The 27,360-nt window shown below is 43.0% G+C and overlaps 1 protein-coding gene across 3 annotated transcripts in view; it reads left to right on the forward strand.

Annotated features, from left to right (window-relative positions):
- The window catches only part of GIGYF2 (GRB10 interacting GYF protein 2), a 75,881-nt gene that overhangs the window by 44,769 nt on the left and 3,752 nt on the right, over positions 1-27,360 (forward strand). For all 3 annotated transcript variants that reach the window (XM_072143262.1, XM_072143263.1, XM_072143264.1), the window contains exons 8-24: positions 1,585-1,770; positions 10,065-10,282; positions 11,050-11,230; positions 11,334-11,507; positions 14,203-14,450; positions 14,817-14,964; positions 15,042-15,202; positions 17,679-17,770; positions 18,709-18,816; positions 18,893-18,993; positions 19,828-19,928; positions 20,999-21,121; positions 21,845-22,126; positions 22,639-22,842; positions 23,634-23,753; positions 25,238-25,465; positions 26,739-26,938. In XM_072143262.1, coding sequence (XP_071999363.1) covers positions 1,585-1,770; positions 10,065-10,282; positions 11,050-11,230; positions 11,334-11,507; positions 14,203-14,450; positions 14,817-14,964; positions 15,042-15,202; positions 17,679-17,770; positions 18,709-18,816; positions 18,893-18,993; positions 19,828-19,928; positions 20,999-21,121; positions 21,845-22,126; positions 22,639-22,842; positions 23,634-23,753; positions 25,238-25,465; positions 26,739-26,938 — 2,875 coding nt within the window. The remainder of the gene's footprint in view (positions 1-1,584; positions 1,771-10,064; positions 10,283-11,049; positions 11,231-11,333; positions 11,508-14,202; positions 14,451-14,816; positions 14,965-15,041; positions 15,203-17,678; positions 17,771-18,708; positions 18,817-18,892; positions 18,994-19,827; positions 19,929-20,998; positions 21,122-21,844; positions 22,127-22,638; positions 22,843-23,633; positions 23,754-25,237; positions 25,466-26,738; positions 26,939-27,360) is intronic.

The raw sequence follows: 27,360 nt of genomic DNA on the forward strand, positions 1-27,360 counted from the left end.
GAAGTCTATGAGAAAGCCTTCCAAAACCCTCCCACTTCAGACAGATAAGAAGGCTAAGGATTAACTCTTCCGATACCCAGAGAATTTTTTTACCGTGATAAAGCTTTGTGTGGAGATTCGACTACACAGGATCTGTCTGTAAAGAGTGATGTCATTACACTTTATCAGGTTCCTTTTATCTTTTAGTTGTAAATTGATACTAATATAATCTTCACATAGCCCCATCATTTTCCATAGTGCTATACATAAAGGGCATATTTCAATTAAACAATCTATTACAAACGGTCATTTGGAAAAATAGGAGTGAGGTCCCTGCACGCAAGAGCTTACAGTCTATGAAACAGACAAAGCTGATTTACACAAGCTGCTCAAATAAGGAGGAAAGGAGGGAAAAGAAGGGCATGGGAACAGATTTCTTTAATAAAGTGTATTACAACGTTTACTAAAATCATCTGCACTATTCACTACTAATTATTACAAGATCAGTTATGCAAATATTGAGTCCTCCCGCCTTGCCAACACATGGATAATAAATCATTACATAATTCCAAGTATACTGACATACTGGTGTCTACCTCTGGCAGGATCCACTTTTCTTTAAGCTTCTTATGCCCTTGTTTTTAATTTTTTGTAAAAAAACTGGGAATAAGAAGCTATATGAAGAGAAGATCCTGCCAGTGGGAGCACGCACAAGCATATAAGTGTGCTTGGTTTACAATCCTTCATCCTGGTGGTAGATTTCCTTTAAATGAAAGTTGGCAAACCATCGTATGGTTGTGACCCAGCAGAATGGAAAACATAGGCTTGTGGCTATAAGTTATAAGGCCTTTTCCAGCATCTAGAAGACACAGGGAGTCGGTTCTCTGAATGGACTCCCTGGTTTGGTATTTTACAATGTGACTGAGGATTTTGTCTTTATAAGACCCTGTGGACAGGTATAAGCTATGTTCATATCCTTTAAGGTCTATACTCTCTTGGCAAATACACTCTTAATCCAGTAGGCTTCATTGCTGGTCTTCAGCGTGTTGAGTGCATCTTTCACTGTGTGTTTATTTTAGTTCATAAGAATTGTGAAATATGTTCTCATGAAACTCCACAGAACAGATTGACAAATTAATGTATAATAGGAGCCGTGCTTTATAGCATCGGAAGGTACCACAACTTAATCAGCTGTGGACAGGTGACATCCACGGTCTATTAGCCATCAGAATTGTTACAGTTTTACATATTATTGTCATTTTGTCAAGGTTGTTTGCCTACCCTGATCTGTAGCATTAACAAATATTAGTTTATAGTCGCTTGATTTATAATCTGCACTTCAGACCTGACAGATGGCTGTCAGCCACATCGATAGAAGCACCCAGAATCGGCCATGCCTAGCCCTGGTTTCTTGAGACAGCCAAGGTTCCATTGATCAAAGATTAAAGATCCATTGCGTTGGGGTCTGATCTTAAGTCAGTGGAAAGCTCAAGTTGTGTCCAAGTGCATTCAAAAGATGTTGCCTAACCATATGAAGCTGTAGTAGAAGAGTGAGTGCTTCTGCAGGAGATGGTGTTAGATTAATTCTCTTATCACCTCCTTTAGCTCGGCCAGCATTTGAAGAGGGCGGCACGGCACCTGCAGGGAGAAAGCACGAGTTTATCCGCGCGGAGAGTGGCAACTGGCGGAGCCTAAGAGAAGAGTTAAATGGTGAGGAAGAGGAAGGTGGAGGTGTTTGGAGAACCGCAGCACCCAGAAGAGAAGGGGAGAGGTGGCGCTCTCATAGTCCGGGTGAGTAATTGTGACAGATGAGTGTGTGAAATCCTTGTCTGATGTGTTATGAAACCAATAGGATCTCTTTACTAGCCCTCAATCTGCAGCCCTTTTATAATGAATGTTCTACTTTGAATGTGATGATCATATTTGTGCATAGTAACCTCCTAACCGTATTAAGGGTTGTTCTGGGATCTGCAGAGTGAAGCGACCACAGCACTTGGGTGAACACAGGGTTATTCGATATAGTTGCTAATTTGTTTTCGGGGGAATTAAAAGGGCACAACACAGATCTTAGAAAAGAGAATACTGCTGTATAAAACACATCCTCCGAAGAGAGAGATGTTGTGACTTGGTCATACGGCTTTGGTGAAATCTTATCACCGTGCTTTGGCTTTGCAGCTAGCTCACCCCATGGGTCTCCGGTGCCCTAGCCAAATCCACTGGATTATAGTTGGCTCTTGGTAAAGGATGGGCCTTTTTTCAATAGACAGACTCAAGGTTGAATGGAAGGTTTTTGTAGTCGAAAATAAAGTTCCATTTTGGCTGCACTTTTTACCCCGATCTATGGATGTTACACTACATTTAGCTACGGTTCCATTGGAGAATTTATGCAGTCACATTGACTCTTCATGATGACTTGAAGATGAGAATTTTGAGGTTATCAGTAGGTGACTTTTCTATTGGGTTTTTTTCATCTTTCCTCATGCCTACATCCCCCAGGCCTTGTAATAAAGGGTTGCTGTTTTAGAAAGCCTGATGGTCAGTGCTGGTCATGCCTAATGCGTATGGTGTGGGGTGGAGGGCCGGACAGGCAGAGAGATTGAGGTGAAGGACAATGACTTGTTTGTATACAGAAAGGTACTAGAGTGTGTATGTGGCTTCTATCAGGGTTATTTTGTGGTGAAGTGTGTGATTATAGGAATGTGCATTTAGCCAAAGGGGAACACACATGGTGGAACATGGGGAAACGACACTGACCCTTCATAAATGCAGCCATTTATTACAGCGCGTCCCTTTATGATTTCTAAAATTAATGAAAGATGTCCTTTTATGTGAATGGAAAGGTTTTTTTGTTGTCTTTTTTTAACTTTGCTTTTATTCTTTTTTTTTTCTTTTTTTTATTGCTGACAAATAAAACCTTTTACAAGTATATTTAAAAGAAAATGCATTAATATACATTAATATGCAGTACAGACCAGAAGTTTGGACACTCCTTCTCATTCAAAGAAGTTTCTGTACTTTCCTGATTTTAAAAACTGTAGATTCACACTGAAGGCATCAAAAATATGAATTAACACATGTGGAATTATATACAGCCGATCCCCTACTTAAGGACACCCGACTTAGATGACCCCTAGTTACAGACAGACCCCTCTTCCCCCTGTGACCTCTGGTGAAATCTCCGGACACTTCACTATAGTCCCAGACTGTAATGATCAGCTGTAAGGTGTCTGTTATGAAGCTTTATTAATAATCCTTGGTTCCATTAAAGCAAAACATTTTGAAACACAAATTGTCATGGGCAAAGAATTTTTTTGTCTAGATCTACGATTATAAAATATACAGTTTCAAGCTGCAAACAAATTCAACTTAAGAACAAACCTATCAAACATATCTTGTACGTAACCCGGGGACTGCCTGAAACTTGAATCTGAAAATGTCTTAGATGCTAGGTTCTTCAAGGTAGCCACCTTTTGCTGTGATTACTGCTTTGCACACTTTTGGCATTCTCTTGTTGAGCTTCAAGATGTAGTAACCTGAAATGGTCTTCCAACAATCTTGAAGGAGTTCCCAGAGATGCTTAGCACTTGTTGGCCCTCTTGCCTTCACTCTGCGGTCCAGCTCACCCCAAGCCATCTCGATTGGGTTCAGGTCTGGTGACTGTGGAGAACAGGTCATCTGGTATAGCACCCCATCACTCTCCTTCTTGGTCAAATAGCCCTTACACTGCCTGGAGGTCTGTTTGAGGTCATTGCCCTGTTGAAAAATAAATGATTATCACTGCAAGAAGCTGTGGTAACCATGCTGGTTCAGTATAAATCTGCAACAATGTCACCAGCAAAGCTCCCAGCATCACACCACCTCCTCCAAGCCTCACGTTGGGAACCAGGCGTGTTTCATTTCATAGTTTTCATGAAATCCATTTCATATCATAGTTTATACGATTGAAAAAAGACACCTGTCCATCCAGTTCAACCAAGGAAGGAAAGGGATTGGATGAAGGGATTTAGGGGAAACAATTCTATATAACATAATTGTCAATGTTATTTAGGTGTAAAAAGGCATCTAGACCCTTATTGCAGCTCTCTGCTGTCCCTGCTGTGTCCATCGCCTGATGAAGGCTATTACACAGATTGACAGTCACCATTTGATCACCTTTTCTGCGTCGCACAAAGATGGTGGTTGGAACCAAAGATCCCATCTTTGGACTCATCAGCACAAAATTCCACTGGTCTAATGTCCATTCCATGCGTTCTCTATCTCAAACAAGTCTCTTCCGCTTGTTGCCTGTCCTTGGCAGTGGTTTCCTAGAAGCTATGTTGCCATGAAGGCTGCTGCACACAGTCTCCTCTTACCAGTTGTTGTAGAGATGTGTCGGCTGCTAGACCTCTGTGCGGCACTGACCTGGCCTCTAATCTCAGCTGCTGTTACCTGCAATTTCTGAGGCTGGTGACTCGGATGAACTTATCCTCCGCAGCAGAGGTGACTCTTGGTCTTCCTTTCCTGGGTGGGGGGGGGGGGGGGAGGGGTTCAACATGTGAGCCAGTTTTTTTTGTAGCGCTTGATGGTTTTTACAACTGCACTCGGGACACTTTCAAAGTTTTCCCAATTTTTTGGACTGACTGACCTTCATTTCTTAAAGTAATGATGGCCACTTGTTTTTATTTTCTTAGCTGCTTTTTTTCTAGCCATAATTCAAATTCTACCAGTCTATTCAGTAGGACAATCAGCTGTGTATCCACCTGACTCCTGCACAACACAACTGATGGTCCCAACTACATTTATAAGGCAAGAAATCCCACTTATTACACCTGACAGGGCACCTATTATATGAAAACATTTTCTGGTAACTACCTCTTGAAGCTCATCAAGAGAAGCCAAGAGTGTGCAAAGCAGTAATCACAGCAAAATGAACCTAGTGTAGAATATAAGACATATTTTCAGTTGTTTTACACTTTTTTTTTGTATATAATTCAATGTGCAATAATTCATTTTGATGCCCTCAGTGTGAATCTGCAATTTTTATAATCATGAAAATACAGAAAACGCTTTGAATGAGGAGTGTCCAAAGTTTTGGTCTGTACTGTACTTGCAATATTTCTATGCTGTTTAGCAGCATGTTAGAGAGCAGGAGGATCAAAGAAGACTCGTGTATAGTTTTGGAGAAGATGTGCAGTAAAACTTTATTTTATTCATTTAAAACCCCAGTCTCCATGATCGTACACATACAAAGAGCAAAGTATTCAGATTCCTTTTAAATTTTTCACTTTTTGTTTCATTAGAGCCATTTTTTTGCTCTTTTAATGTATACTCTGCAGAAATGTAGATCATTTTACTAATTTATTAAACAAGAAAAACTGAAATAGCACAGCAACAAGTTTTTCACACCTGGATTTGCGGATAGTCAGCCTCTTCCCTGGAGATCCTCTCCTTCAGATTGGATGGTGAACATTGGTGGAAGCCATTTTCAAGTCTCTCCAGAGATGCTCAATTGGGTTTAGGTCTAATGTAAAGGGGTCTAAATACTTTCTGGACCCACTATATACAGTGGGTGCTTAACTCCCAGACTGCCCCTTGATAGAACTTGATGTAACAAGACGGGTTCCCTTTAAAATTGTTCTCCTCTCTGCTGATCCCTGGTGCTTCACATTGCAGTCCCGTAGCCGGAGGCTGTTGTGTTATGGTGATCTCATGACTAGATTTCCTGTGCTGAGTTTATTGTCACAGAGACATCGGGGAATGTAATAAGCTAAATGTCCTGGCATTGTATTTCTTGCTGCATCAGACAACTTTTTTTTAATGAATACCCTTACACAAATTACATAGACTTTATACTCAAATTTGAGCATTGATTGGTGAATATGTAGAACAGTTTTTACTTGCTTGTACATTGTGTCCTGGAAAGATTCTTTATATGAGTATTGTTATTTATCAGCATTTGTACCAGGAATAAATCTGCCCTTTCTCCCTCGCTCCCCTTACTATTTTAGAACACATGTACATTGGCCATATTGAATATTGATGCGCATGATAGATAACCCCTGAACCAATGACTGTTTGATTTGTGGCTACGTAATGGGCATCCTAATTCCTGTAGCATATGACTACGCTCAGTCTGTGAAAATATGTATATGATACAAGGAGTCAGTAGGGAAGCAGGGACTCCTTTCCTCCAACTCCTCCTCGCCGCCTCTTCCTCCTCCTCCTCGCCGCCTCCTCCTCCTCGCCGCCTCTTCCTCCTCCTCCTCCTCGCCCCCTCTTTCTCCTCCTCCTCCTCGCCCCCTCTTTCTCCTCCTCCTCCTCGCCCCCTCTTTCTCCTCCTCCTCCTCGCCCCCTCTTTCTCCTCCTCCTCCTCGCCCCCTCTTTCTCCTCCTCCTCCTCGCCCCCTCTTCCTCCTCCTCCTCGCCCCCTCTTTCTCCTCCACCTCCTCGCCCCCTCTTTCTCCTCCACCTCCTCGCCCCCTCTTTCTCCTCCACCTCCTCGCCCCCTCTTTCTCCTCCACCTCCTCGCCCCCTCTTCCTCCTCCTCCTCGCCCCCTCTTCCTCCTCCTCCTCGCCCCCTCTTCCTCCTCCTCCTCGCCCCCTCTTCCTCCTCCTCCTCGCCCCCTCTTCCTCCTCCTCCTCGCCCCCTCTTCCTCCTCCTCCTCGCCCCCTCTTCCTCCTCCTCCTCGCCCCCTCTTCCTCCTCCTCCTCGCCCCCTCTTCCTCCTCGCCCCCTCTTCCTCCTCCTCCTCCTCGCCCCCTCTTTCTCCTCCTCCTCCTCGCCCCCTCTTTCTCCTCCTCCTCCTCGCCCCCTCTTTCTCCTCCTCCTCCTCGCCCCCTCTTTCTCCTCCTCCTCCTCGCCCCCTCTTTCTCCTCCTCCTCCTCGCCCCCTCTTTCTCCTCCTCCTCCTCGCCCCCTCTTTCTCCTCCTCCTCCTCGCCCCCTCTTTCTCCTCCTCCTCCTCGCCCCCTCTTTCTCCTCCTCCTCCTCGCCCCCTCTTTCTCCTCCTCCTCCTCGCCCCCTCTTTTTCCTCCTCCTCCTCGCCCCCTCTTCCTCCTCCTCCTCCTCGCCCCCTCTTCCTCCTCCTCCTCCTCGCCCCCTCTTCCTCCTCCTCCTCCTCGCCCCCTCTTCCTCCTCCTCCTCCTCGCCCCCTCTTCCTCCTCCTCCTCCTCGCCCCCTCTTCCTCCTCCTCCTCCTCGCCCCCTCTTCCTCCTCCTCCTCCTCGCCCCCTCTTCCTCCTCCTCCTCCTCGCCCCCTCTTCCTCCTCCTCCTCGCCCCCTCTTCCTCCTCGCCCCCTCTTCCTCCTCTGCCGCCTCTTCCTCCTCTGCCGCCTCTTCCGCCTCTGCCGCCTCTTCCGCCTCTGCCGCCTCTTCCGCCTCTTCCTCCTCCTCCCTCGCCGCCTCTTCCTCCTCCTCCCTCGCCCCCTCTTTCTCCTCCTCCTCCTCGCCCCCTCTTCCTCCTCCTCCTCGCCCCCTCTTTCTCCTCCTCCTCCTCGCCCCCTCTTCCTCCTCCTCCTCGCCCCCTCTTCCTCCTCCTCCTCGCCCCCTCTTTCTCCTCCACCTCCTCGCCCCCTCTTCCTCCTCCTCCTCGCCCCCTCTTCCTCCTCCTCCTCGCCCCCTCTTCCTCCTCCTCCTCGCCCCCTCTTCCTCCTCCTCCTCGCCCCCTCTTCCTCCTCGCCCCCTCTTCCTCCTCTGCCGCCTCTTCCTCCTCTGCCGCCTCTTCCTCCTCTGCCGCCTCTTCCTCCTCTGCCGCCTCTTCCGCCTCTGCCGCCTCTTCCGCCTCTTCCTCCTCCTCCCTCGCCGCCTCTTCCTCCTCCTCCCTCGCCGCCTCTTCCTCCTCCTCCCTCGCCGCCTCTTCCTCCTCCTCCCTCGCCGCCTCTTCCTCCTCTCCGGAGTGTTAAGTGCTCTTTAGACTTTTTTTTCTGCACACATTTTACCTAGTTTTTGCAGGCGTATTTATGCTATTAAGTATCTTTTTTACAGATCACTTTAGGGGAAAAATGCCAGTTTTTCCATAATTTCTGATGGAAATTGTGTGGCATTGATGTCACAGGATTTTTAACTGCATCTTTTTTCACTTCAAAATGAATCTGTCAGCAGAAACGTGATTTTTTGCTGTTTCCAATGACTTTGCTATTTTGCTTTTAAAAATGTGTTTGTCAGCATTCTGAATCATTTCAGCAGTTTATATAAGTTTGACGTTCCAGGTGACAGGTTCCCTTTATGAAAGAAAAAGTGCATGGGGGTTTTAGGAAGAGAGACAGGGAAGTGCTTAGGGACCAGATTGGAGGGTAAAACGGTGTAACAGCCTGTGAAGTTACAGTATGGAGGGCCTCTGGTAACTTTTCGGAAGTCCATCAGGCCCATAAGTGTAAAAGTTAATTTTAGAAGGGAGGAGGTCACAGATAGCACATACAAGAATATTGCCACAGTCCCGGTGCCTGGATCTATGAGTAAGTGTCCCTGGTTTATCATGATGGATTTTGATAGAAGATGGTAAAAACTGAACCCCGTTGATATATGTGGTGCAAGTGTTTTTAGACCGTTTTTTTTTCAAGTATATTGCAACAGAATGCTGTACTTGTGTGAAATCCACCTTGGGTCCCGTTCACATGGGTTTATTTAATCCGAAAAATGCAAATGATATGGTGGGTTCAGAAAATACTACCTTTCCCTTATCCTTAGGGTCTCAACAGATTTTTTTTTTTCATGCAAGTGCAGTCCAAGTCTACATCAGACAGAACTCTGTGCAAGCAGCAAATGTTTTTCACTATCCAATGGCTGCCATTCCAACTTTTCACTGATGGTCAATATCACCTATATATTGTTACAGTCATGTAACCACATTAACCAGTAGGTTTTCTGCCTAAGACAAATTGGCTTGTACTGTATTCAGTAACTTTCTCCAGAGATGGACCTAATAGACTTTCAGCAGCAAGTGACTATATAAATATTTGAAATGACCGCAAGTTAGATTACTGACGCATTTTATCTCTGCCATACACACTAGAGGAATTCCAGTAATGTATAAGCACCTTGACAGCCAGGGATTTGGATTATTTGGCATGGCGTGAAAAGATTATTAACTGCAGCCTTGCTTTGTCCATTATACAATAAAGGAATATTAGTCTCGCTTATACAGTGCACTAGCACGTTGCCTGTCATTACAGCATAGTCTCGGGATTATAGAGGTGGGTGTGCAGTAGAAAATGCACTGTCAAATTCATAAGAAACTCTGCTTGAAGACCACTCACTGCTTTCTCTGCTTTTCTATTAATCTCATGATGCCTCAGAAAAAGCATCTTTCTATCCCTGCATTTCCCACTTAAGTACATCAAATTGTAAACTTGTATCATGCATGCTTCACTCAGTCTTGATTTTTAGTTTTCCTCTGCTTTCTCTGCTTCTGTCAATCTTATGATGCCTCAGCAAAGTATTACATGACAATGCAAAGGCTGTATAATCTGAGCTAGTTGGTGCACCATGTTTATCTATAGCATAAGTACACAGTAAGGGAGGCTGAACTCGGAGTGTCTTATTAACTGTGTGACTGTTAAGTGGCTTCACACTCATGCTTGATGTCTGTGTGCATACTGATGATAGAGCAGAGAATCAGCAGTGCGCACAATGCTGGTATGTCTTGGTAATACAGGCAGTCCCCGGGTTACATACAAGATAGGGTCTGTAGGTTTGTTCTTAAGTTGAGTTTGTATGTAAGTCGGAACTATATATTTTATCATTGTAATCCCAGCCAGAACTTTTTTGGTCTCTGTGACAATTGCATTTTAAAAATTTTGGATTGTCATAAGAATCAATATTAACACTAAATCTTCATTACAGACACCTGTGATAACTGTTATAGCTGTTTATTATAGCCTAGGACTAAAGTACAATGAATTACCAATATCCAGAGGTCCGTCTGTAACTAGGGGTCGTATGTAAGTCGAGTGTTCTTAAGTAGGGGACCGCCTGTACTTCGGCTCCCATTACCTTGTATTGGCTTCTCTGGGGTATCTTAGAGATTTGCTCTGTGACCTGTGTGTTTTCTGCTTACGGTTTCTCTTTGCACTGTTTTAAAAATCCCCTTGTTTCTCTTCTGTTTTAACAAAGATGGTGCTCGAGGTCCAGGTTGGAGAGAGCATCCAGACCGCCGTAGGCGTTTTGACTTTGATTTTCGAGAACGTGACGATGAGCGAGGCTATCGCAGGACTCGTAGCGGCTCAGGGAGCGCAGAAGACGAAAGAGACAGTCTACCAGAATGGTGCCTGGAGGATGCGGAAGATGAGACGGGAACATTTGATTCCTCAGGGGCATTCCTACCTTCCAAGGTATACTTTAAAGGGGTTGGAGATTTTATTTTATTTTTTTTTCTTTTGTTAAAATTGAAAGGATTGTACCAAGTGTTCAATCTATTTCCTATCTACTGTGAATTTCTGGCTGCTGGGACCCCCACCGGATCATGAGAATGTCGCTGAATCTGGAGGTTCTGTCACGGTTCACACTAAAGAGTGGAGTGAATGGTCAAGCATGTGTCCTTCCACTCCATACTATTGTATGGGAGTGTTGGAAATTTTTCCAGGACTCGTGTGCATTTTGCAGGCCACAAAAGGATGCTTGTTCTCTTCTTTGTGGGTAGCCTGTTTGACACCAGCAGTTGGGGGCCCCACTCACACTGCCGATGTCAATAAAAAAAGTGAGTGCCCAGGTGCAAAGATGGGCAGGTATACCTGCTCTAAAATATTTGTGCAGGCAGATGCATGCACAGGCTGTGCGCATGACCACATATAAACAAATGGGGCCTTGTGTTCTCTATAACAAAGGCCAATAACAAAGTATATAGCCCCATTACACATTTGTGCGCATGAGGCCAAGTGCGGGCAATAGATGAGCACAGCGCCTGGCAATGTACAATACTCTTATTCTCCTATGGTAGTTCCCAGCAGTCCAGCCCTCACTGAGATTGATTTGGTATCCTGTGGATAGATCATTTCTTTCACACTTGGTACACTCCCTTTAAGTGGGAGGATTATTTTGGTAAATTGCTGTACCTATCTTTAGTGGCTAAATTTTTCCGACTTTCAACTTTTCTTTCTAGAAGGTACAAAAGGAATGCATTCCCGAGGAGCAGGAGCTGGACTTTCGTCCTTCTTTGGATGGGGAAGAACGTTCAGATTCTGAAGGAAGCAACTTGGAAGATGCCAAAGAGGCAGATGTGGTACAGGTACCAGAGCAGTCCAGTGAGAGAAACAAAAATGGCAGCTTTGGAGAAAGACCAGGTACAGCCTTTTGTAATTGTGAGTGTAATTTTAAGATGTTGGGTTTCTTCCGATTTGGGTTTATTTATTTTTTTTGTGCTTTTTTTTTTTTTTATCTTATCAGTGACCACACCTCCAGAGTTGGAGCATAGGACACCTTCCCCTGTAAAGAAAACGGAATCTAAAGCCGACTCTCCAGTCCAGAAGAGTACTACTCCCCCTGTGTCCAGTAACCATGAGCAGGAAGCAAAATTGCATACAACCCCCTCAGCCTCAATTCCACCCACACAGAAGGAAGGTAAGACAACATATCTGTGCATGAGTACTGTATAGTGTTACATGCTTTCAAATCTAGAGGAGCACACATCACAGATTTCATTTTATTTGTCCCACAAAGTGTTGTGAAGGGCTGAAATTATCCAGTCCCATCATGCGATGTCCCTGAGCTCTTAGTTAGTTGTACTATCCTGTCACCTGGCACAGAATTCTGTCCCGGTCTTTGTAGTGCAGCAATTTCACCAGCAAACGTCATGGCTAGCTGTTGGCTGGTCCAGGCAGGTGGGCACCCTATGTGCCGTTTCCACAGCGAATTAGGGCCTCAAGTTATCTCTGCCAAACACATCCAGGAGCCATTTCTTAAAGTACCCCTCTACCCACTCAGGCACCCCCACCAGCCTCACATTATTGTGGCGTAACCTTTTAACGCGGTCATTAGCTTTTGCTTGTAAAGTCATAACTCTCTGGAAATAATCCCTCACTTCCTGCTGTAGTGGGGGAATATTCCTCTCCACCGCAGTGGTGCCCTCCGCCACCTTTTCCAAAGCAGTATGTCCTCCTACAGACTCCCCACCTGGACAGTCAATTTAAAGGCAGTCTGCCACCAGGATCAGGGACTGTATGCAAATAAACCTGAGGGGCTCCAGGCTCCATAGGTGTTAATTTAATCTACACACAGTCTTCCACCTCCTCCTTTGACATATGGGCAGCCAGCACTGAGTACCTGGAACCAGATGCAGCACATGCACGTTGTAGGTCCGGCTGCCTTCTGGATTTCCACCCCGGTGTGTCTCTGGCAAAGCTGCCGAGGCACGCTGGTGTTTCTGCTCTTATCTCTGCCTCCTCCGTGGATGTGTGGAAAACATCTTGGATTTGGAGATTGGCCGGTTTATCTGCCGATCGCTTGCCTTGAGAGTTTGTCACGTCAGGGATCTGCAATTCACATGCTCTCCACCCCCCCACCCCCCATCTACAGCACTTGGTTTTACGGGTACAGTATGGCTTGTCAGGATCCCTGCGGCGGAGCTCTGGCTCTCAACCTCCTTCTACATTCATGGCTAGGCCATGCCCGCCAATGTCCCTAAACTCTCGTGCAGAGGATCGGTTATTTCGGTCGTGAGCTACACACTTTGGAGAACTCACAGACGCCATTCGATTAAATTATACATGGTCACAGTGTGGGAGTAGTGGTGAGAGGTTTGCGGATATTTAAAGATCTCTGATAACTATTACAAAATACCTCTTACCATTACATCACTGATATCTGTATATAAAATAGATGTGTTCCCTGCAAACCCGGTTAATGCCTAGATGTGAATACCCCTTAAAGGGGTATTCTCATTTCAGCAAATTAATGTTATTGTTTGCTTCATGAAAAATTATATGATATTCCAGTATACTTTCTATATCAATTCCTCAGTTTTCTAGATCTCTGCTTGCTGTCATTCTATAGAAAGCTTTTGTGTTTACTATCAGTGGCCAGGAATCTGACCATGGTCACACAGGTGCACGGCTCGTTAGTATCAGAGTAATCAGAGCTGTGTGATATAATGAGCCGCAGACCTGTGTGGAAATAAACAATGAGGTTTTCTATTGAATGACAGCAAGCAGAGATCTAGAAAACCGTTAGGAATTGATAAACAATTATACAAACAATAACATTCGACCCATCTAAATATATTTATATATTTTTAAGCCCCTCATACACATACTTTACAGTATTTTGAAAGTTTGGAGATGCATTTACGACAAAAGTTCTATATATACTTGAGTATAAGCCGACCTGTGTATAAGCCAAGGTACCTAATTTTAACTCAAACTGGGAAAACCCTATTGACTTGCGTGTAAGCCTATGGTGGGAAATGCATTGGTCACAACCTATACCCAGTATATGGCCTGCCCATGCCCCCAGTATATAGCCAGCCAGTATATAGCCTGCCCCTTGACCCCTCGTATATATAGCCATTCAGACCCCTGGCCATGGTATGCCCAGCCTAAATGAAAAAAAAAACAGGCACTGCACTCTCCTTCCCGATGCCCCCACAGGTCCTCTTATTTTCTTTGATGTTCTGTGTCCCTGTGGGTGCTGCCCTCATGGTATATGCGGCGGTACAGCGCAGGGATACGAAGTCGTAGCATCGCCGAAGAAAGAGGACCTGCGGTAGGGTGAATGCAATGTTTTTTTAGACTCGAGTATAAGCAGAGTTAGTGTTTTTTCAGCACAATTTTTGTGCTTAAAAACTCTGCTTATTCTAGAGTATATATGGTATTTTTTTAAACATCAGTGGCTTGCATAGAGGAATAAGGATTAAAGGGATACAGTCGGTCCCCTACTTAAGGACACCCGACTTACAGACAACCCATAGTTACAGACGGACCCCTCTGCCCACTGTGACCTCTGGTGAAGCTCTCTGGATGCTTTACTATAGTCCCAGACTGTAATGATCAGCTGTAAGATGTCTGTAATGAAGCTTTATTGATAATTCTTGGTCCAATGACACCAAAAATTTTGAAACTCCAATTGTCACTGGGGCAAAAGAAAAAAAATTGTCTAGAACTTCCATTATAAAATATACAGTTTCGACTTACATATAAATTCAACTTAAGAACAAACCTCCAGACCCTATCTTGTATGTAACCCGGGGACTGCCTGTATTGCTATTGCTTCTCTCCCTTGATTTGTCACTAATGTTTTCTTGTCTCCTTTGATCTTCCAGAGCCTGCGTCTCGTAGTTCCAGAGGTTCACTTGAGTCGACGGCTCCTTTAATACCTCACTCCCCTTCTCCTGCATATAGCCAAAGCACTGCAGTCAAAGATCCTCAGCAAGGACCAGCCATGCATTCCCCCTCTACTCAGACTGACCTCTCCTCAGGGCCTCCTCCTCCCTCAGTCTGTGCTGCACCAGGCATGGGTGCACTCATACCTGAACCTGATGAAGAAGATGGATTGGAACACCTGGAGCAGGTGAAAGCCTAGGAATTTAAGAAACGCATAACTTGGGGTATTGTACATAATTTGGTAAAATGTTTAATTTCTACCCAAACACGGGTCACCCATATTGTACTAGTAAAGTTTCCCCTTTTGCCCGTCTCAGCTGTGGGTCACATGACTGTGTCCTGTGGACTTCTGATAGGTCCGAGGGCCTTGTGCTCATTACTGTATGTACACCCTAAGGCCAGTTTTTGTATTTTATAAATCGTCCCAGATAAGTTTACACTTATAAAATGGATTCAAGAACTTTTGGAACGAATGGACATATCATAGTTATAGGACAAAGTTATTGTGCAATTTGTGTATACAGTTTTATGGTAAAGAAAAATTCTTCTCCAGCAAGCACAGCAGATGGTGGCGTACCTGCAGGACGGGGCGCTAGACGACGACAGGTTAACAGGAAAAGCACCAGATCACAGAGTTAAAGGACATTCTCCAGAAAACCAGCAGAAGTGGTACTACAAAGATCCGCAGGGGGAAATCCAGGGTGAGTCTTGTCACTGTCCTGTTTCTAGCTGCCTCCAGGTAATATTTCATCATGTCTTAATAATATTCATTTTGTAGGTCCCTTTAGTAATAGAGAAATGGCAGAATGGTATCAGGCGGGCTACTTTCCTATGACTTTGCTGTTACGGAGAGTATGTGATGAGGCGTTTCAGCCGCTTGGAGACATCATTAAATTATGGGGCAGAGTCCCTTTCATCACGCCTCCGCCTTCAAGACTAGTAAGTGATCCTACTCAATTCTTATCATTCCTTTTTTTTTTTTCTGTATTTTTGTATTTAATGTTTTGCACTTAGAGGATTATAGTTTTGTTTGTCTTGTGAGCCGGGTCCTCACTCCTAGTCTTCCATTTTTTGGTCAAAATTCATGTTTGAAAGCCAGACTGAGTTTCACCCGGATTTGATTAGGATGCTTATTGGACCCAGCCAGAAGCACAGTCCTTGTATCTAGACTGGCTGTCACTCTTAGGCCTCATGCACACAAACAAATGCTCGTCCGGGCTGCCCATACATCTGGGTGCAGGGGGTGGAGAGGTTAGCATTGCATGCTGTGCGACTGCACCGTATAAAATGGCAGAATATAGGACATGCACTATATTTTGTGATGTATTGGTTGGGTCACAGTGTGGTAAGACAGTGGGGCAGATTTATAAAAAAGTGTCCTAAGGTTAGACAGTGCAGAGTTATACTGGACAGTGTTATTCTGGACCAGATTTATAAGTGTCTGGTGCTGTATGATAAACCTGTCCTAGTACAGGCGGTCCCCTACTTGAGAACACTCGACTTGCATACGACCCCTAGTTACAAACGGACCTCTGGATGTTGGTAATTTATTGTACTTTAGTCCTAGGCTACAATAATCAGCTATAACAGTTATCACAGGTGTCTGTAATGAAGCTTTAGTGTTAATATTGATTCTTATGACAACCCAACATTTTTAAAATCCAATTGTCACAGAGACCAAAAAAGTTCTGGCTCGGATTACAATGATAAAATATACAGTTCCGACTTACATACAGATTCAACTTAAGAACAAACCTACAGACCCTATCTTGTATGTAACCTGGGGACTGCCTGTATACTCTGCTCCGCCTATTAGTTGGCGTACTTTACTTTATGGCTTCTGCACTTGCGTGAGTTACTTATAGGAGAGCCAGAAAATGGTGTAAAGCCGCTTTATAAATGTGGTGCAGACAGTGTTTTTAGTGGAAACTATGACAGAATTCTGTCGTGGACAGATTAATAAATCTCACCGCACTGTGACCGGCTGCCATAGACGTCTATGGGGGCCCCCATATGTTCGTCTGCATGACGCCTTATACAAGTATTATACACTTCTTTACCAAAGTGTTGCAGTGCATTATTTAACATGAAAAATTTAATTTAAAAAAATTTATATATTTTCCTTCTCATGACAATACCAAACCCTTTTTATGGTCAAAACTGCTCTTTTCCTACTTTTAAAGGGGTTGCTGGGGATTATACTTGGGAGGCCTTAAAATACAATAAACTACTTATACTCGCCTCCCCCAGTGCTCCTGTTCACTTGCGGTGCTGCCCGTCACTGCCGTTCTCGATTTTTTTTTATTTATTTTTTTAAACAAAGGTGGGCCGTGCCGCCCCGGCCACTGCTGTGTACCTGCTCCTGTCTGAACACTTGTTCTAGGAGACATGTGGCAGTGGACAGGACGGCACTGCAGACATTTGTACAGAAAAAAAAGACTGACGGACGAGCCCTTTAAATGCAAAATTAGGAAGAAAAAAAAACCTTTGTATCTGTTATCACTGTAATAATCATACTGAATAATCTCTGTGAACAGAATTGCTTTTTCATTCCATTCCAGCCCCAGAGGGAGTTAAGAAAGTTTAGTGTGTAATTTTTCCCTAAAAAGGTGCCATTGAGTAAAATATAACCCAAAGCCTTCATACTTCTATGCCAAAAAAAAGCAATTCGGAAGCAAATTAATATTATATGTCTATATACAACATAAACGTTGTTGGGTTCTTCTAAGCTGTGTACACTTTTGCAGACTTTTTTTCCTTTTTGGCCTATTGTATTTATTAAGAAACCATTAATAAACCTTATTACCAATAGGGATGTAATAAAAATGTTCCTTCCTGCCAGATTTTATGTACGGCCATACACAGCTCCATTGTTTTACCAAGTACATTGATGAATTCCCTCTCTAAGGGGAATAAGCACCGCAAGCCTGGCTGCTCAGCTATATACCCTCCTATATCACAGCAGACCACTCCGTCTGATAGTCCTACTTCTATCCTCCATCAGCTATGCCCCTTCCCCACCATGTGTAACACTCACTCACTGCCCAGCATTTCCTCTTCCACGTCTTCCATTGTTGATATATTAAAGACAAGACCTTGTGATTAATCTCTGTCTATAGCCCTTGTTTCTTTTATAGCAGCGTCACAATTCACAACCCACATATTTATATTTTTATGTGACTAATATGTCTGTGGCCTCACATGAGTTGTCCAGCAATCAGCACTTATATTCAAGGGATAGTTATAATCTACATTGGACCTGATGAGATTAGGTTGGACCTGCATGCGACTACTGTGCTCAGTCCATGAATCACTTGAGTGTGTTTCATTTTATTCATTCTCTGTTCCAACGGCAAGATTCTATCTGATGTGTTTTTGTTTGGATTTTTTTATGATTTTAATTAATCTTTTACAGGGTGAATTGGCTCCTGAGCATATAGGCCGGCACCAAGAGATGACAGCACTTTACCAGTTACAGCAGCTGCATTATCAACAATTTCTTATCCAGTAAGATCTCATATTGTAAAGACGCACCATTTATCCTTCATATAAGGAGTCTAAAATTTAAAGGGCACCTGTCATCCGGTCTCTGCCACTAGTCCTGTCACCTCTACCTGTTGGAGCAGCTCACAAGGATCCATCCCAGCCTTTATCTAGTCATTTCATACATTATTCATTGTAAAATCATCTATTCTTTATCATGTAAATGAGGCTGGTCACATGGTCAGAGGCAGTGATGTCACCCCTGTTACCCCTCCCCTCTCCTCCCCCTGCTCATGTCTGTGTGTAATGTATAGTAAAGCATGGCTAGTGTGTGTGCTGCATCTGCTGACATGCTGCATCCTCCTAATATACAGGTGAGAGACACAGACATCAGCTACACAAGTACCTGACATGTTCTGCTGTAACATGGCTACCTGGAGCTGCTGCATCTCTCCTATACACACACACACACATGCACACACAGGCTGCAGGGGGTGTGGCCACCAGCACCAGGAAGCACATCATTATACAGCCTCACACCATTATACAGGCTGTCAGTCATGCACTGGGGGTGTGGCTGTGCCCCCACTCATGAATAAGGTGGACAGCTTGAATATGCTAATGCTTCATTGGACATTTCACAGGTCATTAGCATACAGCTTTAGGACCTCATTGCTTAGGTTTACAGGCATGTAGAGGGACAATGAAGGGATAGATGCAATGCTCTCTAATGGCAGTTTATGAAAATATATTTAGTTTAGGGGGATTATTTTGCATGACGGGTTCTCTTTAAAGCAAAACTGACTTAGTTGACCATAAAGACGGAAAACTAAAAGCTGTTGCCCAAAGGGTTTTTCAAGAACTTTTTTAGCACCATCCTGGACGTCTATTATAGGCACTTGATTTTGAATATAATCGCATCCATCATGAGTCTTAATAATCCTTTGTCGTTTCTTCCTCAGACAGCAATATGCCCAGGTGATGGCGCAGCAGCAGAAGGCGGCACTGTCCACGCAGCAGCAGCAGCAGTTGGCTCTTCTATTGCAGCAGTTTCAGACTCTAAAAATGAGGTAGTGTCTCATGAGCTTAAAGGGAGTGCACCTCATGTGGCATTTTTATCTCTGACATGCTTTTTTCATCTGGTAGGATATCTGAGCAGCCAGTTATTCCAACGATACCAAGGCAAATGTCAGTGCCAGATAATACATCATTGTGGGAGCTTCAAAGCGCTGCCCCTCCACCCACAAGTAAGTGTTACTGCTTGATGGACACAAATGGGTGACATCATACATGAGTGTCCACCACTTAATGTTGACATAAATGATAGTGAATATAGGCTGAGTTATATGTGTGTGCTGCGTACGCTTCTTACAACAAGTGAAGACCAACAATATCTAATATGTATTTTTGGTAAATGTTTTATTGCTGTTAAATGTATTTTTGTTTTATGATGGTCAATATGAGAAAAGTCTTACAACAATTGTGGGAAATAAAATAAATTTACCTAAAGGAAATCCACCGTCAAAATCCATTGTGATAAACCAGGGACACTTGGCCTCCTTCCTTTTAAAATACACTTTTAAAATTATGCTAGAAGGGCTCTGGAGATGTTACCAGAGCCTTTTTGTGCTGTAGCTTCACATGCTGTCACACTGTCTTCTCCTGACTGCTGACGGTTAGGATAAAAGTGGAGTCCAGAGACCATCCGTTCCTCCTCATTGTTTCACTGATGCAGATAGCGAAGCTGCATTATCATGGTCATAGGTGTTAAATGGCTCCTTAAAGGTTTTTCCATGAATATTAGAAGGGGCCGAGGGTGGGATAGAGAAATTAATGGTTTTAGCTCTTGGGCTTTTATGTAAGTTCCTTGGGGTCAAGTGACCCGATTCATTCAATGACTGGCTTCCCGAACACAGGATGTCACTTCCAATCTCCAGGGGACTTCACTTCCTGTGTTGCCCCCTGGTCCGTTGATGCCAGCCATTGGATAAAGCTGGTCATGTAACCCCTTTAACTAGTACCTGAAGATCTGCTATGCCTTTATGTTGTATCATGACTCTCCTCTCCCTTATTGATTCTAGTGTGGGAAGGAAGCAGTGTGTGGGACCTGCCTGTAGAGTCGGCATCTCAGGGAGTATCCAGAGAGCAGCTGGAACAGCTGGAGAAGGCCAAGGCAGCCAAGGTTTTGGACTCAACTCATTTCTTTCATTTTGTCCGCGTGGCGGTGCAAACTTTACTACACAAAACAAATGCCTTTACATACTGCTCAATATTTTTTTTGTATTACTGTTTCCCCTTAACCTGTTCAATACATGGATACAATAATCTGCCAACCTATACCCCTGCAGCGTATAGCAAATGACATACACAGGGTACCTGAAGGCACATATTTGTGTGCTTAAACCTTTCTAATGCAAACATCAAATGTTGCCTTTTAATAGGCAAGGTAGAGACAACTCCGAATTCCATCCAGTACCAACTTTTCTCTCATATTATATGTGTCATATCACCCGTATGTATGGGATAGAATTTGTTAATGTTCTTAGGAAGGTATAACAAATCATGTACACAAACTCATTCTTTACTATATTATTACTACTACTATTTACTATACTTTGTTCTGTTACATGAGTCCGCAAGTAGAATCACGATCCCCTCAGAATGCCCTGTTATGTAAACTTTAATAATATCGTTATTGTATTATAACAAGAAAAAAATATAGCCTTCGGCAAATTGTTACGGTCGTAGATTCTATAAAATGAAGCTCCTATGCTGAAGCGGTTATTTATTTTAGAAATGTCTGTATTCTATCCCTGGAGCACTGTGAACACAGTCCGATAGACTGAGGGCCTAATAGTATGGACGGTCAGAGGTTGAATTTAGGCATGTGACCGCAGATAACAAATGATCAGATTGAGCCATGTATAGACAGAAGAGCTTTGTGTGGTCTCATCTAAATATATACGTTTCGTATGGATGTCCTGATCTACTACATCCATTCACAATACATTAACACAGTTTTTTTTTGTGGCACCACACATGGTTACTGACTTCATTCACATATCACATGTATCGCACATTCACATTTTCAAGTTTTCTTATGTTGTATGTAATACATATACCTGGCAAAGTTATATGTATATGTGTCAGCATCTCTGAGGTTTATCTTCCAAAAATGATACATTTTATGTAATTATTATATATTCTATTCATGGTCTACATTTTATATTGAAACTAAACTGTTTTTAACAGATTGAGCAGGAGAGGAGGGAAGCAGAGCTGAGGGCAAAACAAGAAGAGGAAGAACAACTCAGGCGCCTAGAAGAGGAGGAGAGAAAGAGGAAAGAAGAGCTAGAACTGGCTCGTCGCAAGCAGGTATTGTTTTATAGTACAGGCGGTCCCCTACTTAAGAACACTCGACTTACATACGACCCCTAGTTACAAACGGACCTCTGGATATTGGTAATTTATTGTACTTTAGTCCTAGGCTACAATAAACAGCTGTAACAGATATCACAGGTGTCTGTAATGAAGCTTTATTGTTAATATTGATTCTTATGACAACCCAACATTTTTAAAATCCAATTGTCACAGAGACCAAAGAATTTCTGGTTGGGATTACAATGATAAAATATACAGTTCCGACTTACATACAAATTCAACTTAAGAACAAACCTACAGACCCTATCTTGTATGTAACCCGGGGACTGCCTGTATACCTATTTTTTTTTGTGATATGGAATATGGTAAACAATGGGTGAAGGGGTGGCTGGTGGGTCATCTTGTAATTTTGGATTTTATTTTGGAGATCTCTCTGCTAAAGGAGCTATTCCTTTAGTTTCTTTTTAGATAAGGGTCTCACCTCTGGGACTCATTCCTGTAGGACCCATTTTCACGATTTCAATGAGAGAAAGTTGGCTGCGAATGCTTGGCTTTATACAATCATTTCTATAGGAGTTACAGACCTGCTACTCGGGTGTCTTTAAAAGTTTTCATGCATCTACAGCCAATTCTCCATTGATGGCAGCTTAGAGATGTGGTCCCTCACCTCTAAGACATGTGTCTTACAATTGAAATATACTTATTTTAAATTGTAAGGAGGAAGCCCTGCGGCGACAGAGAGAACAGGAGTTGGCGCTCAGGAGGCAAATCGAGGAGGAGGAGAGAAAAAGGGAGGAAGAGCGAAGGCTCCTGGAAGAAAGGAGGCGGCAGGAAGAGGAGAGGAGAAGACAAGAAGAGGAAAGGAGACAACAAGAGGAGGAAAGGAGGAGACTCGAGGAAGAGAGGAAAAGGATAGAGGAAGAAAGGAGGAGAAAAGAGGAGGAAAGGAAACGGGAAGAGGAGGATAAAAGAAAAAGAGAAGAGCTTCAAAGAAAGCAGGTACAACAGAAACTACCCTAATGGGCGGCTGTGTAACCTACAATAAGTTTTTTTTTCTCTCTCTCTCTACACACACATTAATATATAATGATATATAATACACCTGGAGCAGGTATCAGGGGGTCCCCTAGCTGCTAATGATTTAGTTCAGGCCGAGGTGCCAGATATCGATGGGATGGATCGAGTTTGCTGCATAAGAGTCTCAGAAAATCCTGTTAACTCTTATACACATTATCACATTCACAAAACTTACATATAAGTGAGAATTTTTAAATATGGTGAAAGGCTTGTACACCAGTTTGTTTGCCACAAAATGCACAAAAATGCTGCCTTATTTTCATCAGTAAAACTGTTTTGAAGAACCGTTCTGACCAGACAGATGGTAAGAGGACAGACGGCAGCTTGAAAACCCGAAATTCGTGTTTCTTGTACAGTTTGTGGATAGTTTTTACAACTTTGCTTTTCCACAAGCACTATCACCTTGTAAATGTTCTATTTTACACTGTTCATAGGAGGAAGCTGCAAGATGGGCACGGGAAGAGGAGGAAGCTGCAAAGCGACTTGCAGAAGAAACGCGATTACGGGAGGAAGAGGAGCGCAAGAAGCGAGAAGAGGCTCAGAGACAGAAAGAGCTTCAGAGACAAAGGCAGCAACAACAGGAAGCTTTAAGGCGACTGCAGCAACAGCAGCAGCAGCAACAACTTGCACAGATGAAGGTACTGGGAAACTTACTGGGAGTGTTTTATTTTTATAACTTATGACTGACACTACTGTAGATGGGGGACTACTAAACGCAGAGATGGAAATGCCCTCAGAAGGAAGTATGTATACAGACTTCCTGACTCTCCCATGATGTGGTAACGAAGGGCATCTACCACCAGGATGAAGGAAAAGGTGTTAATGAAGCCTGGAGCCCCTCAGGCTCATTTGCATACAGTCCATCCTGGTGGTAGATGTGCTTTAAGGAAAATTTTGTTAATGTCCAAAGGACATTGGTAGCTGATGTCATGGGAAGAAAAGGTCAGTGCTGGTGAATTTTATCTTGTGCAGTCCTCTTCTCACAAGACAAATTCAGCATATTTTTTACTCTTCTCTATTCACGTCTGCCTGGCCAAACTCTGTATACTTGTGTATGCGGCCTTGAAAGGAATATCGTCTGGCAGCTATTGAAATTATGTGGGCACTTTGTTGACTGTGAAGAACAGAAATTAATATAGAAATTACTGGCTCATACTACACTTCTTGTATTAAGATGCAAAGTCATCATTGTTGTCATTCACGCCCACACTGCTAATGTGAACTCATCCAAAGGGTTATATGATACAAGGAGTCCCTGCTTTCTCATGAAAATGCAGCGCCAAACTCTCGATCAGGGGACTCAATGTGTTATAAGTCTCTATTCACAAGGCCAAAATCATGTGTTTTAGTCCCTTAATGGATTAGTGAAATAAGCCGTTAAGTATTGTCAGTATTTTAAGTGACGCTTTATCCTAAATTTATCTTTCAGTTACCATCTTCATCCACATGGGGGCAGCAGGTGAATTCTGGAGGGGCCTCTCAATCTGCATTATCTTTGGCAGAGATACAGAAGCTGGAGGAAGAAAAAGAGAGAAAAAATCAAGAGGAGGTATGTGAATAAATAGTCTTGTAATATACTTTGTGAACTTAATTGAAGGGGCATATTCATCGCTGTGTGAAAATTGATGCAAATAATAAGAGAATAATGGAGTATAATAATAATAATAATGGGCATAAGGGTAATATGGGCATAAGGGTAATATTCTCTCTCCTGTGAGTCAGTCTGCATATTGGAAAAGGGTTCAGTGTGTAAGGTAGGCTAAGCTTGTCATAGTAATGTCATCAGCTTCCTTAAAGGGGTTGTGGACTTTCAGCAAATAATTGTGTAAGTAAATGTTAAACAATTTTCCAACATACTTTCTGTATCAATTCCTCCGTTTTTTAGATTTCTGCTCGCTGTCCTATTGACAGAATTGGCAAGCTCATATATATTAAATTAAATGAAGTAATTTTTGATTGTGAGTGTTAACCCCTTAAGTGCTGCCATCAAACACGACTGTGGCACTTAAATGAAAGCGCCTCATGTGCGCTGTTATCTTGAATGCGGTCGGCCCCCAAACTGATGTCATCAGTAGGCGTCGGCCTGTGGCTATGAAAGCCATGACCCCAACACAGGGGGCTTAGGATTTCCTTGGATATAAAACAGGATCTGTAAAGGAGCCTGTTGATGGCAATCTCTTTTACAGATCAAGTGAATTTACAATCTACTGCAATGCTGTATTTGTAGAAATACAGTAAAAAAATAAATAAAACCCAAATGTTCAAATCACCCCCCTTTTTCCCTACAACAGTTATAAACATAAAGCATGTTCGGCATTGCCATGCTCCAAAATGCCTAATCTATTAATATGTAAAACTCCTATTCCTGGCAGTGAACCCTGTAGTGGAAAATAGCACCCATGTGTCTGAAATGCCACTTTTTTTGTAATACATGACAAATTGAATAAAAAGTGATCAAAAAGTTGTAATGTCCCCAAAATAGTAACAATGAAAATGTCCTTACAAAATGACACCTCAGAATGAAAACATGCTGTACAAAAGGTTTTAATTTTTAAAAACGAAATGAAACCTGTATAAATCTGCCCCCCCCCCTAATCGCACCCACCCAAAGAATAAAGGAGAGGTATCATTTGGAACGCACAGTGAAAGCCGTAAAAACTGAGTCCAAAGAAAAAAAATGTTGCAAAAGTGGTTTTACGACAAGTTCACATTTTTTTTTCCTGTTTCCTAATACTTTGCATTGAATATTAAATACCCTCACAAGTAACTACAATTGTTTACACAGAAAAGCGAGCCCTTACGAAGTTTTGTACATAATAAAATAAAAAAAAGTTATGGATTGTAAAGAAGGGGAGCAAAAAAGGGCATCAGTGGGAAGGGGTTAAATGCTTCACTGTCTGGTGTGAGACAAATCCGTTATCACAATGTTCATAACCATCTCATTTTGTAAATATATGTTTAATAGTCTGGTCTGAGCCTTATCAGGCTCAGGGAAATGATCAAAATCCCAATTTTTTTTTTTTTTAAATGCAGCAAAGGCGACAGCAGCAAGAGTTAAAGTCTATGCTACTGCTACAGCAACAACAGCAGCAGCAACAGCAAAAGACTCCTGGTTGGGGCAATGTGGTCAAACCGAGCATCAACACCAAATCTCTCCTCGAAATTCAGCAGGAAGAAGCAAGACAGATGCAAAAGGTGCAACAGCAGGCTGGACGTGGCAGGCCAGCGAACGTCCCCGTACCAGCTGCACCCCCTCCTATTGTAAGTACTGCAGTAGTGCTGTCTCTACAGCTGAATGATGCCTGCAGCCTGTTCTCCTGCTCTGGCTGTGGACTCTGGTAAGCCAGTAGTCTGGTAACCGGCTGTAACAATTTCTGTAGTTACTGCCAATGGCTATTAAGAAGAAGAATGATTTTAAGTATTTGCTAATTGCAAGTTAATAAAATCCACACAGAAGAACAGGACACAAGAAATGGGTTTTTATATGTTCTACTTGTATACTGAAAGGGGTTGTCCACTTTAAGCAAATACTTGATATGGTTTGTGTTTGAGAAAAGTTGTACATTTTTTCAATATACTTTGCGTCAATTCTTCAGTTTTCTAGATCTCTGCTTGCTGTCCTACTATGGAAAGCTTTTATTGTAGATACATGGTCAGCAGTTCTTAATGTCGGGTGTGCTACAGTCTCTGGATCCAACCCCTCAGGCTATTGTGAAAATTAAAGACTGTGCACCACGAAGTTTTCAGATGCAGATTAGATTTTATTGTATTGTAATAGTGTGTTATAGTATATATAGTAATAGTGTATTGTATTACAGTACAATAAAATCTAATCTGCATCTGAAAAACTAGTGGTGCACAGTATTTAAATTTCACAATGTTTTACTTTTGCTGGATCGAAATCTGTCCATGGTCATGTGAGGTTAATAAGAGCTATGTGGTATAACAAGACGCGCATCTGTGTGACCACGGACAGATTTCTATCCACTGGAAGTAAACATAGAAGCTTCCTATATAGAAGGACAAAAAGCAGAGATCTGGAAAACCCTTTAAGTTATGTTAACTCAAGAACTTGTGTACTGGTATACTTAAGTAATAGGCCCCTTAACATGTACTACAGATAGTAAAGCACAATATGTAAGCATAATAGACCAGTAGGCACCAATTTTTTATTCTAGTGGGAGAATTATCCCGGCCCGTACACCAGTTTTCTGCAGTATAAACCCTGAAATAATCCCAATGCCTAGCGAATTGTCAGGAATTGCAATTTATTTTCCTGCCCCGCTCTTGCGCACTCGCTATAGATTGCAAACATTCAATCCTGAAAGGTCACTGGTAATAGCGCAATTCTATTCCAGGCTTGGACGGAGCTGCTGTATCCATTGGGGTGGGGTGTTCATCATATTCTGCTGTATGGTGTGCTGGCATATGATAAATGTCCCCGATTACTCTATTTTGGTCCTAAGTGTTGCCTTAATACATACACAATGCATGTACAAAAATGGGTTCTGACCACAATTTTTTTTTTTTTAAGCCAATCACTTGCAATAGTGTTAGCAGCTCTGTAAGCTCTGTGTGGGGCAACCTAAACAACAACATGAGCCCTCTGTGGTCTTCTGACGTAAGCAGCATCTGGAGTAGCACAGAAAACAAGACCTCCAGTGGATTCTGGGATGACGCTGTGAAGGTGGTCGCTCCTCGAAACACTGCCAATAAGAACAAGAGCAATGCTAGGTGAGTGGAGACATGTGCATAGATTAATATAGATTAATAGGTTAAATGTTTAAGTCCCTGATAACGGTCCCATTGCAATGCTGGCCTAGTTCCCACACACATCTAATTTCTGGTTCCACTAAAAATGAGCGAATATTTGACCACAGCGATGACCCATCTCACCCAGGGATCATCTCACCAGGCATTTCTTGTGTGTGTCAGGATGGGAGCAGAGACATGCAGGGGCCTGATAAAGCATGTGAACTTGGAGAGTGGGGGTTATTAAAGTGAATATTACTTTTTTTTTTTTTTACTATACGAGGGCGCAGCTTGCAGGCTTGGAGATTGTCTCCTGCCACTTCCTTGTGTGAGGTGATGGGGGGAGCGGGGGCTGCACTTTGTGTCTGTGTGGATTATATGTTTATACACAAGTGTAGGGAAAG

This window comes from Engystomops pustulosus, chromosome 3, assembly GCF_040894005.1.
Source record: "Engystomops pustulosus chromosome 3, aEngPut4.maternal, whole genome shotgun sequence".
Classification (NCBI taxonomy): domain Eukaryota; kingdom Metazoa; phylum Chordata; class Amphibia; order Anura; family Leptodactylidae; genus Engystomops; species Engystomops pustulosus.